Source organism: Drosophila busckii, chromosome 3R (assembly GCF_011750605.1).
Source record: "Drosophila busckii strain San Diego stock center, stock number 13000-0081.31 chromosome 3R, ASM1175060v1, whole genome shotgun sequence".
In the NCBI taxonomy this organism is placed as follows: domain Eukaryota; kingdom Metazoa; phylum Arthropoda; class Insecta; order Diptera; family Drosophilidae; genus Drosophila; species Drosophila busckii.
In genome coordinates, this window is record NC_046607.1 from 12,679,372 (window position 1) to 12,700,121 (window position 20,750).

Genomic DNA, 20,750 nt, shown 5'->3' on the forward strand with positions numbered 1-20,750 from the left:
AGTGCGCTGTGAAAAGTTTGCTGCCGCCGCCGCCGCTCCAAAAAACCAAAAAAATCGCATTGCGACGATAGCAACTTTAGCTTTAGCCAACCTCAGCGCGCAAACTTTAACCTCCAACGTCAGCGGCACGCAAATGTTTTAAGTGAAAATGTTGCCAAATCGTCAGCTCAGCTCTGCGCTCCCGTTTTAGGGTATGTCACAGCACTATGACGGTGTTAGTTTTAGTTTGTAGGTTTTCTCTGTCAGCTGACAGCGCCAGCAAACGCACGTCAGCATTAGAAGAGAACAATGTATGCTCAGCATAAATATTTTAGAAAGCAAATCGATTGAAATGTAGTAGTACACTTGGAAAAATAAATAGTATTTCACTTGAACTCAAATAGCTTGCCAACTAACTCAACTGTATAATCGATCTGTTAAAATTTTAAAACGATATTTCATACAGCTATAAATATAGATCGCTTAACTTATTTAAGTTTGTTGAAAGATAAATGAAAGCATAAGCTATACTGAAAAATTGTTTTTTTATAATATTGTTTAATTAATAATACATTTGCTCATTTATAAACTACTTACATACATCATACAATAATTCATACGCCCCGTATACAATGCAATCTTTATAAAATTCCTATTTCCTGCAAAGCTAAAGATTTTTTTGAAATTTAAAATTGACTTTGCCATTATTTTTGTCTGTTTTCCACAGTAGTTATCTTATCTGTCAGTCAGAATGATTGAATGTGTTGCTTTTCTAACCAACATTCAATTTTTATAAAGCATGTTAAGCACACGGGGCTCAACGCTAAATTTATCAGGCGCGCAAAACTATCGCGTGACGCACGGACCTTGGTTTGGGTGCCGCAATATAAAGTATATTTGGCTATACTATGTGCCTAGTTGGCGGCACTAAATGCCAAAACTCGCCATTGTTGTTGTATTTCAATTTATTGCACATTTAACTCAGTCAACTAATAGTTCGATAACAACACCAAAAACCAAACAAAAAATTTGCTGAGACAAAACTTTGCGGCAAGAAAAACAAAAGTTGAGCCAAGCAGAGTTTGCATGTTTTGCAAGATGGGGAAGCGATTAATTTCATATATCAACATGAGTTAACTACAATAGAATTCAATTCAATATAAAAATAACTTATTGAGCTGCATACAATTATCTTGGGACTTGCTCTTTATATTTGTTGATTGAAACGAATTCGTTTTGTTTGCACTCAAGAAAACTCAAATTTGCATTGCTCCAGCCGCAAAACAATAAAAAAATAAAAAACAAATATATCTGTATATAGTATATATATATTTACAATGAGTTTTATGTGCCGCTACTTCCGTTATCTTTGCGTGCCTTTTAGCATTGCCTTGTTGGCCAAGAGCAGAGTTTGTTCGTTTCTTATGGAGAACCTCTGCTGTTGGCCGGATTATGAATAATTCAAATAAACTGAAATGATACCTAAAAACTTTGACAGCCAACGCTCTCGCTCTGAGTTGCTGCCATGCCATAAGTAAAGCAGCAAGGGTCGCAGCTGGGGGGCAGTTGTAGGGATGGCGAGAGGGACGGAGCGAGAGCGAGAGCGAGAGCGAGAGGACTTAACGCAGCGTCAAATAAAGTTGTCTTGTTGTTGCTGTTTGGCTTTTGTTATTATTACGATGATGGTTGGCATGATTGTTGCCTTTACTCTTGGTGTCATGCAAATTTGCATTTAACTTTCTACGTTTGCCCAACACAAAATGAAATGCGATAATCAAATACAAGCAAACAACAATGCACACCAATAGCATAAACAGCAAGCAGCTGCTGCCCCAGTCCACCCCCTTTACCCGCAGCCAAGTCTATGTGCATGAAGCGAGTCAAGATAAAACTTTGGCATTGCCAGTTGGCCATTTACGGGCCACTCCCCAAGCCTGGCGCTGTTGCTTATAACATTTTAATAGTTTTAAAAACAAATAAAAAATTTACCAAATGATAAACAAAAGCGAAGCCACAAAAGCGACTATAAACTAACAAATAAAAATATATAAATGCAAACTTGGCTAAATTTTATTTTTTCATTTATATTTTGCCACTATAAATTAGTTGCATATGTTTAAAGCAAACTAATTTACATGTGCGCTCAAAGTTAAAATAAACTAACAGCACTTTTGCATACTTTTAGTTTATTCTAAGCTAGTTTGAGGCAACGGACACGTGTGTGTGTGTGTGTGTGTGTGTGTGTGTTTGGATGAAGCCTTTCCGGGCGGACAGCTAGACTTAAAACTTCCTTTAAGGCTTTAGTGCTGCTGTATTTGCATAACTCAAACGTTTGCACTTCCTTTGAGGCTTGAAAGCAAACCAGACTTATTTTTATGGGTGCATGCGTATGTATGTGTATGTGTGTGTGTATAGGTCGAACTTAATGCGTATATGGTGGCTTATTATTCATATATCGTAATCCATTAGCATAACAATGAAATGAAGATGTCCAGTAGTCTGGGTGAGCCACAGAAGTCATAGGTCTTTGTTGCTATGACGCATACGACATGGTGTTCCCATACATTTTATTGTTTACACGCAGGAAGTGCGTACACATATAAATAAAGCATAAATAATAATGAAAGAAGACACAGCAGCAGCCGCAGTAGCAGCAACAGCAGCAGCAGTGGCAATCACAACAACAACAACAACAGCAGCAGCAATGGGCTCACAGTTACATGATAATGCATAAAAAATAAAATACATGCATGGCCTGAAAGCCATGAAAAGGGCCACAAATAGCACTGGTGACTGGCAACTGGCATGCGGGTAGCCGAACTGGGGGGGCAGTGCAGAAGGTTGAATGGAGAACATGAACCGAGAATTCGACTTAACGCTTCGTTGAGCATCACATCCGCCATAATTATGTGTGACGCGACAACAGAATGGCACACATTAAAAGGCAGCTAAAGACAGCACACTGGACGCTGGACACAGCCAGTCAGTCAGCCGCAGGCAAAAAAGAAACGGTCAAAGCAAAAATAAATAGCAACCACAGTCACTGAATACCGGAAGCACTTTGCAGGCGCCTTAAGGTCGCCGTGGCCTGCCTGCTTAAGATGTCAAGTGACCAGCGTGCGCTCACTCAATGCCAAATTTATGCGCACAATACGTAATTCATATGTTAATCGCATACAACAGAGAGCGAGAGAGAGCATAACTAACCACAGAGACTTGGTTTTAATTAATGCCAAGCGACAAAATGCGCAGGTACAAGTCGCAGCCAGCGAGCTATGTGGGCGTGACTCAAGCAGTTAGACTTTAGGCTCAGCTCAAGAGCAGCAGCAGCAACTATAAGAGCAGACAATGGCATAAGCTAGGAGCAAGACAAAAGTTGCAAAGAGAGACAGCTATTTAGTAACGCCAGCAGCACCTTTTATGCTTCTAATTAGTGCCAAGTTGGCTGCAGCAGCAACAACAACAACAATGCATGTTGTTGCAGCCTTTGTTGCGGCTGTCGCAACTATCCAGGCAGGAAGCGATTCACCGCACAGCAGCATTCTTAAGTAGTTTTGGCAATTATTTACAGCTACTTTGGCGCGCTCCCGCCTACTGCCAGTCGCTGGAACAACTTAAAGCCTGCCACACGGATTATTATTATGATTATTATGCTGGAGCGTGTGCTGGCGGCGGCGGCGTCTCTACCTGCTGTACCTGTTCCTGGGCCTGTGTTGTCTACTAGTTCAACTTTTGCAAACGGATTAACAACAACGGCAAACTTTCGTTTTGATCTACAAAAACTTTGTTATTGTTGTTGTTGCTACACTAAACTCAGCTATGCGCTCAACTTAAGCAGCAATTTCAAGTTGCACTTCGATGCTTTAACAATGTTTAAATTAACTATTGAGTGCTCTCAGCTGCGAAATCTAATATTGTTGCTAATTAGATTACATCGATTTAATGCTGCAGCATTAATTTATTAAAACTTTAATACAATTGCCGAACCTTTTTCCGTAGCTTGTTGCTCTCTCTAACTACTACGCATGCCATGCACACAGCTCATGAATACTTAAGCCTTGACCAGCTGACGTTTTTGCTAATTTGTCTACAGTGCTTGATGTATGCTTTTGCATTATTCATTGGCCAAGTTGTAAGTCATGGCTCAAGTTTTCTCTAAATCGAATTAAGTTTGTAAAATATTTTACAAAACTTTACGCCAGCCAGAGCTCAATTAAAAATTACCCCAAGTAGTAGGTATAGCAAGAGTTTGCCCGCCTGCTCGCCTGGGCTTGAATCAAAAGTAATTTCCGCAACAAAAACTTTGCTGGTCAACAAACCGTCAGTTGAGTCTCTGGCCCTAAGCCAGCAGCAGACCCAGGCGAGGCCAAAGGCCGCCGCTCCCCTCACCACTTTGCAGTGCAGCGAAGCGCATAAAAATTAGTAACAAGCACTGCTCATTTACGTCAACTTTTCATGTCATTATGCACTTTGTGCAAATATTGTTGGCCACTCTGGCAAAAGTTTTTGTTATGCTCACATGTGATTAGCCATAGAGTTGGGACACACACACGCAGACTTCCTTGAGCAAAAATTGTTGGCTACTAATGCCAACGAGAATGAGGCAAATTCATATGCGGATATCCTACTCAGCTCAGCTCAACTCCGCTGCCTGCGAGGGCGTTAACGCGCTTTCCTGTGCCGGCGGCTCTTCCTTTTGCTGCTGCTGCTGCTGCTGCTGCTGCTGCTGCTGCAACTTTGCAATGACAATGGCTTACGAGCAGACCGCAGCGGAAGTCATTTCAAAAGCCAAACAAACAAACAACAACAACAGTGACTACAACTGCCTGCTATTCGTCGTTGGCAAGACAAATTTCTACGATTTCAGTAATTAATTTGCCATTGCAAAGTTTGCCAGTCATGCCAGCTAATGCGAAAGAGCGAGAGCGAGAGCGAGAGCGAATGCCCCAAACGCTGTCCGGTTGCTGTCTCTGGTGGTTTCTAATTAATTGGCCAGCTGGACAGCCGAGTAGTAACCGCATATGGAGGTCACATATGTTTGGATGGGTGCCCCGTTTGCGCTGCTTTTTGCTCAATTAGACGCCGCTCATTTGGTCCAATTGGGTTTGGGGTTTTGTGCTCTTTTTTGATGACTCAAAGGCGACTAACTCACACCTCACACCTCAAACTCACTCACGCGGTCTCACACTCATTGGCGTTGACTTTTATTTGGACATAAAGTGTTGTTCGTAATTAATTATCGCTCAACATGCTAAACTGTCAAAAATTTCGGCTATAAATTTGCGAATTGAGGTACGCGAATGTGACGTGGCCACAATGCTAATAGCCAGCAGACTAATCTATATTCAATTAAAGGCAGTCTGCTGCTTATTAAGTATACGCAGCATGGGCAAGCACAATAATTACGACTGCCAAATTAAATTGCGCACACATACATATACATATACATATATATAGAAAACCCTAGAGCTGGCTATTGAAGCGTAAAGCATTCCCAATTTTAATTCAGTGCTAATTGCATTCAAGCGCTCTGCTGATTTTAAACTGTTTCCTTTTTTTTTTTTGCTCTTCTCTTTTCAGATAATATCGCGCCAATTCGGCGCATACCTTTGACAAGCAAAATGGGTAAACAGCTGTGCGATTAATTAAAAATTCAAGTGACTGCAACTAAAGTTAAATAGATATTGTAAAATAATTTGAAATTCGCTGCAGAGCAGCAGCAGCAAATCAAACGAAAGATTGCACAAGCTAAAATCAAACTGAATAAATGAGCGCCGAAAGCAAATGCAAAGCTAACTGGACGTCGGTCGCGAGAAATCAAGGAAGAACGAAAACTCGAACTCGAGCTCGAACTGTGGATGAAAGCAAACTTTTTGACGTAATTTTTAATGAAATTTCAACAAAATGTTATAAAACGTGGCCAAAGCAGTGAAACAATTTGGTTGAAAAGGACAGCGTGTAGTCAGCGCCAGCGCCAGCGCCAGCGCTTGAGGCAGCTCCAGGCAGTGGGTGTGGGTGTGGGTGTGGGCGTGGGTATGGGCGACTGTTTGTGCTAGCAAAAAGCAAAAATTGCAATTAAAATTACCAAGCGAAGGCCAGCGCCACAGTCCGACGGCACGGCAAGGTGCAGACAACGCAAATGCGCGCGTCCCAAATTAATAATAATTTGCGCATTGATGGAGCGGCAACAAAAAGAAACAGAAAAAAACAGAAAGCAAATAGCAAAAGTGCATTGAAAGACAAGTGTAATTAAAAAATGGCAAATGGTTCGATAAAATGCGGCAAGGTCAACCCAATTGAAGCTAATGGCAGCCAGTTTGTAAAATTGCAGGCAATACAATTTAGATTTTAAAGTTGAACTATTTGCAGCAGCGAGATTTACGCATTTTAAAATACAAAATTAATTTTGTACAGCAAGTTTGCAAACATAGCTCGCTGGCTTGGCTGCTTGGCTGACAGCAAAGGCACCAGCTGGCTGGGCTGCGGGATAATAACAGCTCAAAGTTCGTCGCCGCCAGCGGGCATCAGCTAAAACTAACAACGCTTAAATACTCTATAATAAAGCTTAAAGACAGCAGAGTGCATATAAATTAGTACAACAGCGCGTATACTTGTTAGAAAGCGCATGTTGCTCATGTTAGCTGTCGCCTGCTTTAAAATCTTTTTCTTATAGCTAATCGTACTTTAGCTACTGACAGGCACTGTTGAATATTATTTTGCAGTAAACAAAGACCGCTTGCTGCTTAGGGCTAACGCATTGGCGCTTGTTGGGCAAAAATCAACTTCTGCAGCTGACTTTTGAACAAAAAGTTTTGTAAGCTTGGTCGAGCGCTTGGTTGCTGGTTACCTGGTTGGTTCGAGCGAGCGTTGTAAATCTTAAGTGAAAATAAATAATTTACACCTGCAGCTGCTTGTGGGGGGGGCGGTCAACTGCTTTTGTGCGTCGGCAGCAAGAGCCAAAGCACATACTAAAGAGATGCTCCTAAAATTGCCAAACTGTGGCAAGGATTTCAGTTGTGGCTTCAAGTTTCGGTGCCGAGCCAAGTTTGAATAGCGCTAGCAGCAGCAACAATAACTAACCTGGACGCTAAGGTGCCACAATTAAGAAAGACACAAAGAGCAGCGTACAGAGCGAGAGACAGAGAGTGTGGAAGAGCGAGAGAGCGAGATAGCTGCAGGATATGCTAGCAGCGTGCCGAACAATGCTAAAAGCCAAAAAGTTTTATTTTCTAAGAAATTAAGACTTAATTGGTAAAAGCAACAGCAATAACACAATAAAGACGACAGCGAGGACAACAACCGGCAGCTGCGTGGCTTGGCCTGGGCCTGGCCTGGAAAGGGGCACAAAACCAACATCAATGAAAAGTTTAAGCCAAACAATAGCAGCCAAGTAAACAAAGCCGCTGAATGTTGCTGAGCGCTCTCTCGCTGAACAGCACTCGTTGTATGTTGCACAAAGGCGCTGGCTGCAAATTTGAAATGCTGATGGTATTTAAGAAGCAGAGCTAGTTTTTTATTACCCATACGCCGCGTTGAGCAGCAATATTGATAAGTTAACAAGCCAAATGGGCAAATAGTGAACAAAAAGAATAAATAAAAACTAACATAACAAGGTCATAAAGACGACGGCGGCAAGCGAAGCAGCCAGCCAGCCAGCCAGCAATGCCGTTGGACTCCACAAATTGGGGGTATTAGACATAATCTTAATTAAAATACTCAGACGCGAAACAAACAACGCAATTCAACGTAAACGTAAATAAGAATTGTTTGAATTATTCAGCAATGAGCAAATGAAGGCTAAAAACTTTGCAGTTAAGCTCTGGCAACGGCAACGGTAAGCAGCACGCTTAAGTTAACAAAAGTTTTAATAGGTAACGCGGCCTAATCGAGCAAAGGGCTTAGACGAAAAAACCGCTGACATAATTACAAAGCGGCAACCAAGATAAATTGCGACGGTGGCTTAAAGGCAAAAGATTAGCCAGAACAATAATAAAAACAAAACACAAATGCGAAATATGCCTAAGGATAGCCGCTTATAAAATACACATGTTTTTTTAAATTAGTCTTACATGTTTGAGCCTTAAAGCTTTGCTTAATATAAAATACAAAAGCTACTCATTTACACATTTTATATTTACCCAAAAGGGTTTCTCATTCACATTGCTTTAAATGCATAAATTAATTAAAATTTATACTTTGCACTCATTGTTATTTTGATCAGGAGCATTTTCAATAGAAGCAGTCGCTTAGCTTAAATTCTGCTCACATAGCGCTGGGCAAGTGGTCGGCCTAATTAACTGCTATTTATTTATTCAATAATTATTATTATAAGTGTCTGGCAGCCATAACAAAAATTCTTTCAAACAGCAGCTGTTCGACAGGCATAAATAATAATTCACTTGAATACAAATCAATAATAAATTAATCGTTAGGTGAACATTATGAGCTATAAGAAGAGAAAAGCTTTATTTATTTCATTAATTACTCATGAAAAAAGTCAAACCTAACTTAAACAAATAATTCAAATCTGGAAAAATGTAGTTTAAATAGTAAAATAAATCAGTTTAGACATTTAATAGCATTTATATTAGCTTAAATTTATTATTTATGTCGTTTTCTTTGATTTGCTAATGCAAGATTTATTGCTTTTAATTTCAATATACTGCATATTATTGAAATTGCTCAAAGATAATTAAGATGAAAAATAATGTAGAAATATTGAAATTAAATAAGTTGCTAATGCAGAGATTGTAACAAAAGAAGTTTACTATACAAAATAAAGCTTTACAAAATTGAAAAAGGAACATCCAAGCTATTGAAATTCTACTACAGAGATGAAGATACAACGCCAGCAAAAGAAAGTGAAAACGTAGCACTCGAAGCTAGACGAATTCGTAAGTAAGGCAACGCACAAAGTTATTGCAACTGTAGCGAGCAACAACAGTTGGTTGTAGACAGTGTGGAGCAAGTAGCGTTAAGTATCGGCGAAAGTTAGGGAAGCCTTAGTAATTTGTATTTCTGCGTAAGGCTGCTATTTATATAACTTTTGAGTAGCTTACATTTCGAATGTTTGCTTGATTCCATTAAAAATCATGACGACTATTTGGCTTCATTACTGTGCATAGCGTATACGCCTATTTGGCCAATAAATGAACTTTTTCGCTACATTGTTTTTTTCACTTTTCAGCTGGCGGAGAGAATGCGGTCATACTTGCTGTTTATGGCTCACATAAAATGTGAAGTAATAATTGGAGGCAATTGCCATATTTCGCAGGCAAATAAACGCGAAACGAGCGCTAGAGCTGAATTGACGCGACTTCAAGGTTAAAGGCGGCCCGGTCGACAGCGAGCTGACGTCAAGCTCTGGCAGTCGCTGGCATTTCAAATTGGCCGAAATATTCAATGCCAGGCAATTTGACATCAAATTTGGCGTCAATATCAATTATGCATCAAAAAGCAAAAGTCGTAAACTGTGCCCAAATTAAAAGTATTTTGTATGCGCTGATTTCTCGCTGGCCCCAACCCACTGCTACAAATTACAAAACTACAAAACATGACAAGTTTCGTTTCGTTTCGTTGTTTCGCATACAATTTATCTGCGTTCAATTAAAAACTTTTCAAATTTCAATTAAATGTGAAATTGGCATATTTAGCGTGTTGAAGGCAAACGAAGCGTTGAACCATTCAGAGCAAGTGGTAAGTGGTGTAGGCGGCTGCCAAATTGCGCAGCCATAACTAAGCCTTAGGATTATTTTGTCAATTTCGAATGTCCTGCCATTTACAGCATTTTAATACGACGACCTAGGCGTAGCATAAACAATGGCACTAAAGAAACTTGGGGCGTAGTCTTGCCCTTTTTGTTATGTTCGGCTGCTTGTAGAAATGTTTATGAAGCAATTAGGCTCAGTGCTGAGAACAATGCGCCCAAAATGACTGCAACGCAAATTTAAAGCAGCTTGTCATGCTTCCAACACACACACACACACACACACACACAGACACACAGATACAAACATAGCGCGTGTGAAAGGGTATTGGCCATGCTGGGCTTTGGCTTTAAGTTTTTGCGCTGGATCACCGTGACAACAAAAAGATTAAAATCTTGTTACGCCTTTGCCTGATTTGGGCTTTTGTTCGCTCAACGGCCACTGGCCCACAGTGACGCCAGAATTCTTTGGCAGCGCCAACAGTCAAGTTGTCATGTTGTTATTGCTGTTGCTGCTGTACGTCGGTTCATTACACTTGCTTTAGTTTTAAGTTCTAAGCTTAGAGGGTCTGGGCTACTTTTTGCTGAACTTTTGGGGGCGCCGCCAGTGACAAGTTTTTGAGTACGAGCTGTTGCACCTACCTTGGCGCGCATCTGGGCAAGCACTTGTACAATGTCGCCTTGCTGACACGCATACATTAAACTGCTGCAGCCCTCGGCGAGACGAGCTGCAAACGCGTTGTGGCTGAAAACAGCAGCACGCTTTGTTTTAGCGCTCGATGAAGTTCCAACTGCGGTTGCTGTTGTCGTCGTCGACGTTGTTGTTGTCGCAGTGCTGGTTGCAGTCGTTGTCATGCTCTTCATTGTCATTGTCAGCGCTGCTGCTGCTGCTGCTGCGGCACGTGCGCGTCCTGGCAATGGACTCTCAAATTGCAAATGCTTTTTGCCCAACGCATCAGCAGCAGCAGCGTTGGCCGTCAAGCGCGCTGGTTTGGCCGGACACGTTGTGCGCTTCACTTCCGTCTTTGGCTGCATCTTTGTTGTTACACTTCATTGCTCAACATTTTGATGCATTTTCAATACACACACACGCACACAGCTTGAGTTTACGTGTATGTATGTGCACATAATTAAAGGTTAATTTGTTTGTACGCTAGTCCTTTGGCTATGCGGGCTGTCTTCGCAGTTGTTAGCTGCTGTGTGTGGTTAGCGGTGACAGTTGCGCGCACACAAAGTAAATACATTTTGTGCTTTTAAGCGTAAACGAAAGTTTGTGGGTACTTATGTGCGTGTGTGTGTGTGCCACTAATGCGCCAACTGCTTTCGCTTGAACGCCTTTTAAATTTTCGACTGGCATCAACATGCGGTGAAATGAACGCGACTCAACGCGTTGCACAGCGGCCTTTTCAATAATTAATTTCGGTTTTTATCAAAGCATGAACTCGCGCACACACACATAAGCACATGTGTACACACACACATACACACAGCTTTGCTGTTTTGTACGCTGGTTGACTGACTGACTGACTAGGGAATTAGATGACGACGCTTTGGCAAACGGGCGCGCCATAGACAGCGACAAATCGTCACCCGTCGTCGTCGTCGCCATCGCCGTGTTGCGCACTAAAGTATGCTATGAAAAATTTACAAACGCCCACAACTGATTCAAATTTACGCTTTTACACACACACAGAGCGCTCGCTTTGCTCATTTTGTACGCTATCAAAGTGAATTTTGTTGTTAAATCGCGCGGCAAATAGTTAACTAAAAAATGAAACAACTATTTTCGAAATGCGCTCTAGCGCTTATAAAGCAAAATCTACCGTAAAAGGTACTTAGCGCTCAATGCTCAATGCTCAAACTGATGATAATGCTGCTGATAATGACAACAGCTGCTTTCGGCTTTGGTAAAGCGATAAAAAAAAAAACAAAAAAAACGAGCAGAGCAGAGCCTATTGGTTGATTGAAAACCGAAATGGAATTAAATAAATACGCGCCAAGCAGATAGCTGCCATTGCTATTGCCGCGGCTCGCATTAAATTTCGAGAGCACGTAAATCGCGAGCCGCAGTGCCACACCAAAACCACCGCACCACCGCCATGACTGCGGCTTATTTCCATGTGCCTGCTGCTGATGATGATGTTGCTGCTGCTGCTGCTGCTGTTGCTGCCTTGGTTTGTTTGTTGCCTTACGGCTGTGTGGGCCGCAACAGATTTACATTTCATTTGCTGCTGTTGCTGCTACTGCTGCTGCTGCATTGCCGCTTGTTGTTGTTGTTGTTGCTGCTGCTGATGATTTTGGCAAGGTTTACGAGGCGTTGAGCGTCGCTGGTATCGTCCACAGACGTTGGCTTTTAATAAATTAATAAAAAGCACCCAGCCCGAAGCAGAGCGTAATGCAATAACATTTCTGCTTATTTTTCGTTTGGGGTGCGCTAGGGAGTGTGGCCGGCAGCTTAACTTAACAATGCAATAACTGCGCGCTTCATTAGCTCGGCAAAGCGGCAGCAGCACTAAAATAGAGCAAACAATAAGCTACAGAGCGGCGGCAATCAAAGCGAATACAAATAACTGATAATTAACAAATGTGCGTGTGGCCTACATTTTGAAGTTAAACTGCTAAATTGTGTAAAGCACGTATACGCAACGTATGCTATAATTATTTCAAACAGAGCTAACAAACACTGACTTTCAAGCTCACATGCTGTGTGTGTGTGTGTGTGTGTGTCATAATCGTTAAATAGCATTATGGTGTTGCCATAATTATTCTATTATTAAGTACCAAAACATTTGTCATGCACAAAATGCTGTGCAGCATTATTGCTGCTGCTGCTGTTGCTGCTGCTGCTGCTGTTGCTGTTGTTGTAACTGTAACTGTGGCTGTTTAGAAGTGATTAAACTTAGCCTCCATTGGTAAGCTGCCTTAGGAGCTGCTGCTGCTCGTCCGTTGTCCATGTAAATGGCTACATGTGTATGTGTGCTAACACATGTCTGTGTTTATGTGGCGAGTACCTCAAACTATTCAAGTGTATGCGTGTGTGTGTGGTTTTATAGCCTGTGTGTGAGTGTGTTGTTGTTGTTGTTAAACGCAAACTCAGCCGCTTGGCAAATAAACATTTTAGTAAATTTACTGCCGACTGACAGCTGTCAGCTTTATAACCACCATCAAACAATGACAGCCAGCAACAAGAACAACAGCAACAGCAACAATACCAATAAACCATTACAGTCACAACGCTGTGAAAAGGTGTGTAGACCACACACACACACACACACACACGACTGTTTACAAAGGACGCTGGAAAGAGACAACTAGACACACACACACAAGCGCAGCGTAACTGAAGCAGCTAAACATACAAACACACTTATGCTAGTTGCCTCACCCCTACGCTACGCTGAGCGTCTGAGCAGCCAGGCAGGTTTTAGCCACTTAACACTTCATTGAAAAACCACTCAAAAAGCCACTTCAACAACGTAGCGTAGCCCTAAGGGCTACACACACACAGTTAGCTATATAAATAAACTGTTTTGTCTGGCCAGCCTGTTTGCTTTTAGTTAGCTCGTCGCAATTTTGCGGCCAAGCTTTGTCTTTTATTTTGACTTTGACTTTCACTTTGATGGTCAACAAATGCCTGCTAATTACGCCGCCTTGCAGTTAGTACAACTAATGAAAATTTAATGCATGCAGCCAAAAGCATTCTCTACACACAGGCAACAGCAGCAACAGCAACAGCAGCAGCAACATGCCAGCAGTTTATTTTAGAGCTAGCTCAAGGCATTCCAATGGCTTAGCCACAGCAGCAACATCAAGTTACAGCATACAAGGGTCAACTGGCTATTTAATGTTTACCTTTGACTGCATTTAAAACATAAATTGTTGACATTTTCGCGCACAACAAACGATTTTGCGGGCTGTGTGCGGTGCTTTTGAGCTGCTCTGTATTTTGTGTAAACTTTTTTGCGTGCTGCCTTATTTTTTACTCTGTCTGTCTGTCTGACGCGCACTTAAAAAAATATATTTTTTTTTCACATGCCCGCAAATTGATCAATAACAAAAGGAATTTCCACTGACTAAAGCTGGCCAAGCACTGTTGGCATTCAACGCACAACTGGCTGTCGTTGCATATGCGCAGCATAGCTTTGCATGTGTGTGTGAGGGTGTTTCTTTGGTGCATGCTCCTTGTTATTGTGTTGGCCAACCTGGTTGTTATGGCAATGGGGCGCTGGCTGGGTGGCTGACCAAGTGGCCAGCACTGCCACTTTAATGCGTTGGCGTGTTGTGTATGGGCCTACTACAGTTCGTAGTAGGTAAGAAACTTTTTGGCAGCGTAATTGGGTTACATATAATGATTTTTATTGGTTTTAGCATTTTGTAATCACGCCGCTGGCAAATTGAAATAGCGAGCGTACGTTCTTATAGCCAAACGTTTAGTTTTCAATTAAGCCAAAAGCCAGCCACACACACACACACACATGCGAACTGGCAAACGTTACAGCTCATAAATTCCATGACTTGTGTCAGAATGTGTTAGAGCTGCGCAGACGTTTTTCCTGGAAAATTGTGGGTAAAAAAAAAAGCAGCAAGATTTTGCTTGCTGTGCAGCACGTCAAGCGCAGCAAGTAGAAAGCTCTGCAGCTTGCGCTTAAAATGTAGATATGGCCTATGGCAGTGGCACTTGCAGCTCTCTGGCCAAGTCGTCCGGCACGTTAAGTGCTGCAGAAATAAACTGCACACTGCAGTGAACCAAATGTGCAACTTTGGCAGTCGAGCCAGCATTGAGTCAATTTTTGGTATGCTGACTACACAGCGAGAAAAGCGTGAATACAAATTAAATTAGCAAAAAGCGACTGCTATGAAATAACTAATATTATATATTATTGCGTGCTTTTTGTATGGTGTATACTTTGTTTAGTGTGTGCCGCTGGCAGTTCTTTTAATTAAAATCGCTTTCAGTTAGTAAACGCAGGCCATGAGCCAAGCTAGACTGGATTGCCTGGCTGCTGCGTTATCAAAGCCAAACCAATTGCCATGCACTTGTGACTGCGTCTCTGTGTGCGTGTGTGTGTGTGTATTAGTGCAGGCACTTAGCTTATGCATTTATGCGTTTGAGAGCTGGGCAACAGTTTTGTGTGGTGCGTTCGCTTACTTGTTGATGTTACTGCTGTTGCAGCAGTTGCATTCGCCTGGCATATGACGTTAGCTTTTATGTGCTTGTTTGTCTGCCTGCCTGCCTGCCCGTTTGCTTGCCCCTTGACGCTGAGGCAGTTTGAAGCTGTCAGTTTGTCAGCTTGTCAGTTGTTTCGCCATAAAGAGCGCACACTGACAGTGACACGCTTAGTCACAAGGTGTGTGTGCAAGGCTGTGGGTGGGGGGTGGTGCTGGTGCGGCACACACACTTAAACGCGCTGACAGGTGTTGCCGCAGTCATCACTACTTTGTTGTGCTAATTTCACTTTGGCTAGCAACTTTCACTCCCATTTATCAGCTACTTGTGCGCTGACCCATAAATGTCAAAACTACACTGCGAGATAATTCAAATGCGCAGACAGACAAATTTATTAAAAGAAATGCACTTACCGACAAGTTTCATGTATCAAGCTATATACTCATAATAAAATTTTATAAATTAATAATTTGTTAATTTTTCACAAGTGCTCGCTTGCTTACTTTCTTCATATTTTAGTCAAGTACTTAATTATTGTCTATCGAAGCTATCGTAGCTATCGATAAGCATAATACGTAGGGCTATGCTTAAATTTAAGCTGTAATTTTTATTATTTTGAATTTATTTATTTTTCACAAGAAATATTGATTTATGTTCTTAGATTATCTGTTGACAAATATATATAAAAAAATTTTCATATAAAGTATATGAAATTTCAAATGTTAGTGGTTTGTCAATCATGCTTAGTAGCAATATGCAGACATCAATAATATTTACATATACAGTTGATACACAGTAAACTGAAAATTCCTAAGAATTCCCCAACTTTTGAAGTGTGTATATTAAAGCTTCTTCGGTGCGTTATTAAACATTTAATTCAATTTTCCAAGCTTAATTGTTTAACATTGTAATTAAATATGCATTGTATTAAATTGATAATATCAATCACACTTAAATCGCTTGACCTACGCTTTAAAATGCAACAACGTTAAGCCTAAGCCTTTAATATGCGCGCGCGCATAGGCAAAGCAAATTTAATTAATTTAATAGAAATAGGAAGTGCACTACATAAAAGCCTCTAAGCTCTGTATCATTAACTTTAAGATGCAAACGCAAAACTAAAATGGCAGCAACTGCTTTCAGCTGTTCATTTAGTCTAGCTTAACGCACAGCTGCACACACACACCAACACACACACGCACTTGTATTTAAATATATACACAGGTATGTCTTTAGCTTTGATATTCATACGCAATCTGCGCTCGGTTTATAGTGCGTAAAGCCATCAAAAATAGTTAACAGCATTGAAATGCTTTCAGCTAAAAGGTGCGCCCACAACTTTGCCGTTCATCTATGCGTTAAAATTGTTGGCGGCACATGCCACATGCCACGACAGACAATATTATTTTTGCTGCCTCATATCAAGACAGCTAAAAATATTGTTTGATTTAATTACATTAAATGCCTAACAAATTGTGCGCCCCCCAATATTTTGCCGCCTACGCTTTGTTTGCGCTTAAAAACTCGTTAAGCAACAATTTTTGTGCTCAATCTTTTGCAAATATTTCATTTTAAGAGTTCAAGACAATTATTTTTATGCAGAAATACTTAATGAACAGCTTAAATTGTTCGATATTGTTGGTAAAACAATGTGCAGTGTGCAGATTTTATTATTAAATACTAGACTAGACAACTTACCCGTCAGTTAGCAGCGCTTTGAGTTTGAGTTTACTTGCTGCTTGTCATTGCTCAGTTAATTGCTGGCAACAACAGTCCAAACGAATTTAATTGATATGCGCTGCATGAGTTCGGACACACGTATCAACACAGGAGTGAAGCAAACGAGTGCAAGGGAAAATTTCTGGCAGCCAGGAGAGAGCTAGAGCTGTTGGCAAGCTTACCGCAGCAGGTGGACAATTTGCTAACCGAGTTTGTCAGTCAGTTCAAAAGGCACTGCTGGATAGTGAATGCTAGAAAAATTGGATTTAAATTACTTTTGGCCCAACTGCCGTTGCTGCTGTTGGCCCAGGTGTGCTATTGAGGCGCCACGTCGCGTTGCCTGCCAACTTCAAATCCAAACTGACCGCAAAACATTTGTCCGTGTAACTTTATGCCACAAAAAGGCAATGGCGACGAGCAATACGACGCTGCAGCGCGCAGCGCTGCGCAGCGACGTCAGCAACAAATAATAACAATAAAAAAATCAAAGGCAGTAAAAACCAAAATAAACGCCAACTGCAATTGTGTGTGTGTGTGTTGGCTTTAAGGCTTGGCAAGTGTTGCTAAAGAAGTTGCTTGTGCTAATTTGTGTTAGCGGCTTTAACCAACCAAACAAAGCTCAACGAGCTAACAAACTCGCTGTGTGTTTGTTGTTGTTGTGGCTGGCTGGCTCGGTCGGTCGGTCAGCGCTATAAATGAAGTTGACCTGATTTCAGTTATGCCAAAAGTCGGCTAACGCGTCTAAAAGTGGCACACTCACACACAGAGAGAGAAACAAGCGTTGGTACTTCCGAGTAAATTTGCATAGGCTCGTCAGTAGAAATTATGCATGCCACTGTTGATATTGAAATGCCGAGCAAGTTAAACTTTTGTGACGCCCACTTGTGTGTTTGTGCAAAAGTGAGAGGGCCTAGCGGCTAAGCCAAGTTTTCACTTTCGCTGCCAGTTGGCAGGCCATAAACACGTAAGGCACGAAGCGCAAACAAAATAAACAGCGCGCTGCGTTGCCGCCGACGACGTTGGCGTCAAAGTCAACGGCACGCCAGCGCAGACGCTGACGTCAGTCAGGACAGCAATGGACACACTTAGTCTTTGTCTTGCGCAAGTCTTAAGTAAAAATTTGTTTAAATTTTTGCAACAATAAAAACAAATATGCATACAAATTTAGCAAAGACAAACTTTAGGTATGTAAATTTTGCTGTTTGCCTTTGTCTTGTATGCAGTGCAGTTGCTGCTGCTGCTGCTGCTGCTGCTGCTGCGGCGACGCGGCGCAGGAAGTTATTAAGGCGGCAAAGGTCTCGCCAAAGAGCAGGGCGGCAACCTTTGTAGGTCAAATGCAAAGTTAGCGTTGGCATAATTGTGCCACACGGGCGGCAAAGTCAAAAACGCATTGAGTGTGGCTCGGCGGCGGCCCAGCAACAATGTTGGCCCAAATTGCTGACCACAAATAAATCAGCGTAGTGAATGGCAAACGACGAGAACTTGGCACAAATCCATTAGTGGCAACATTTATCGAACGTGCCGTGTCAGTTGTCGCATGCACGGCAACCCAAACGAGTAATTGTATAAACTATTTGTATAAACTTGGCCAACATGCAAGCCCCACAACCCAAGACCAAGACCAAGACAACAAATTGAGCTCAGACGAGGCGCTGTTAACAAAACGAACTTTTAATAAATTCATTAGTGTAGCACTTTATGGCAATGGCCACACCTACAGACCACCCGCCCGCCCGCGCGCTGTGCACTGCATTGGTTTAATGCAGCGCTTGACATTACGTATACGCCCCGTACATTTATGAGCAATCAACTTTACGGCCAGAGCGCTGTAGCTGTAGCTTGTCCTTAGCACACAACACTATTTATTGTTGCCATGCATTTGTCTTTGACTTTTCCAAGATATTTTCAAATCGAACGACATTTTGTTCGTGTCCGTGTATGCCTGGGCCGGATGGCATTGTGCTTGACTGCAGCTCAGTTGCCTGCAGCATATATATATATATACATGTTTGTGGTGAGTCTCGTTTTTATTGATATGCTGCATAGATTTAAAACGAGAAAACAATGACTCCTGAGACTTGAGATAAACCAATTGTTTTGAGCGCAGCTATTTAAGTGGAAATGGCAGCTACAAATCTTGATATTAAAGCTAGCTTTACTATATGTTTTTAATGCTTTTAACTGCCTGACCATGGACTACACGAATAATTGCGTTGATTGCCATTTAATAAAGCTCATTATAAACGTCAGCCTAATTGCCAATTTGGGCCATTGTGCTTGACACAAATTTACATAATGTTAGTCCAAAACGCTGCCCTAAGGTCACACTAATAGTCTGTTGAAAATATGTTTGCGGCTGCTATAAAGAAATTCCAAAGCAAAGCTAAAGCAAATGTTTAGGCTAAAATTGCACGATTAAATCTGCAAATGAAATAAATTATTTGCGCGCACAGAACGCAATGAGTTGACCCAAATACAAGTACGAAATGACACTGAGCATGGGAAATGGGCAAATGGGTGAATGGTAAATGGAAAACGAAAACAGACGACTGCCACAGTCAGCTGATTATCGCTAATTGCGCCCAAGGAAATAGAAATTAAATGAGCCACAGCCAGGAGACCGGGGCGACCTGCAAGCCACACGCAGTACATTAAATTTATTTCCATTTACTTTGCTTTGCTTAGCAAGCGTTGCATTCAGTTTAAGTCTAGAGTCTTGATATGCTTTTGTAATTTCCATTGTCATAAGCAAACAGACAACTTCATCTGAATGTACTGGAATAAAGCTGGATATTGAAAATGGCACAGGTAGGCGCTGTATACAGCATCATTTAAAGGCTTCATAACTGATTTGGGTATTTTATTCATTCGCAGTCGACGCCTGTAAAGGTTAACAAAATTTCGGTTTTACATAAAATGTTTGGTTTGGCTAAAAAAAAAGCTGTGAACTCTTATATCGTGCCCCAGAATTCGACAATAAATCTTGAGCAAAAGCCAGGCCTTCGGGATCATATCAATAACCTAACGGAGAATACCTACGACCGCAACGCCATGAATAAGTGTCCACACTGCGAGAATATGGCCAAGAACTTCTTGTACTTGGAGAGTCTTATACGCAACAACTGTGATAAGCATCAAAAGTGCAGCTTGTGCCAATCCTCGCTTAAATACCTCCAGTATGTCAATAGAAATATTATGCAAGTGTTCGGCAACTTTGATTCGATTGTGCAGGCGGCCCGCGTCTTTTCCACCCAGGCCCCACCGGCGCCCAAATACGCGGTGAGAAAACAAGCAGACAAGCAGTTATCCCAACGCGCTGAGGGCGGCGCTGTGGTCGGCTCACAAAAGTCCAGCAAATCGCTGAAATCGCAGAAATCCAAAAAGTCACTCAAGTCCCAACAGTCGCTCAAATCGGGCAAATCGAAATCCAAATCCAAGGCAGGACTCAAATCCCACACTGGCCATGGCAAAATGGTGCTGAAGAGCAAATACAAGCAAAAGGCCAACAAACTCGCCTCGCATCTCAGCAAAGTGGTGCGCAGCGTAAGCCAACACAAGAGCTTGCATCCTGTGCGCTCCAAGCTGAAGAAGCATCATGGCATGAAGAGCATGAAGAGCAAGCGGCATGCAGCACCGCCGACCAGCATTAATTGGAGTCTGCTCAAACGTAATCTGCCCAAGCGTAAGGCACTCGGAGCCAAGTAGCCGCTAACTGCATAATCAAACAAAAAGTTATATATTCACACATATATAGTAATGATGCGCCTAGTGCGCAGTCTTGTCTATGAGGAATCTAATATATTTTTTTTTTATTTTAGTCGAAACTAAATTTGCCAACGAAAAAAAATTGTAAAATACAAAAAGTTTACAACGAAAACAAATTGCAGTTGTCAATCACAAAGTTTATATTTTGCACGCACATATTTTAATTATTTGCTTGCTTTAGCTAATTTACATAATTTAGCGTCGTGCTTTTCATAATTATTTGGCTTGCAGCGCTTGTAAACCTTTTCACTTTTGACGCGCACGTTTTTTAATTGTTGCAAATATTATTCTATTGTTTTATAAATCGAGTGTTGACAAGCGCGCAATTAGTGTTTGGGCCGTAGCTACCCAGCGGTCCTGGCTAAAAGTTAGTCCATTAAACAAACTTTTTTGTTGTGCTGTGCTGTTTTGTTG

At 41.6% G+C, this 20,750-nt stretch overlaps 1 protein-coding gene across 1 annotated transcript; it reads left to right on the forward strand.

The window, feature by feature from the left end:
• The first annotated feature begins 19,291 nt into the window (after window positions 1-19,291).
• LOC108602313 lies at window positions 19,292-20,400 on the forward strand. Its single transcript, XM_017990397.1, has 2 exons — window positions 19,292-19,379; window positions 19,446-20,400. The coding sequence occupies exons 1-2, from the start codon at window positions 19,371-19,373 to the stop codon at window positions 20,274-20,276; spliced, it is 840 nt and encodes a 279-aa protein (XP_017845886.1). The 5' UTR covers window positions 19,292-19,370; the 3' UTR covers window positions 20,277-20,400.
• The last annotated feature ends 350 nt before the right edge of the window (window positions 20,401-20,750 follow it).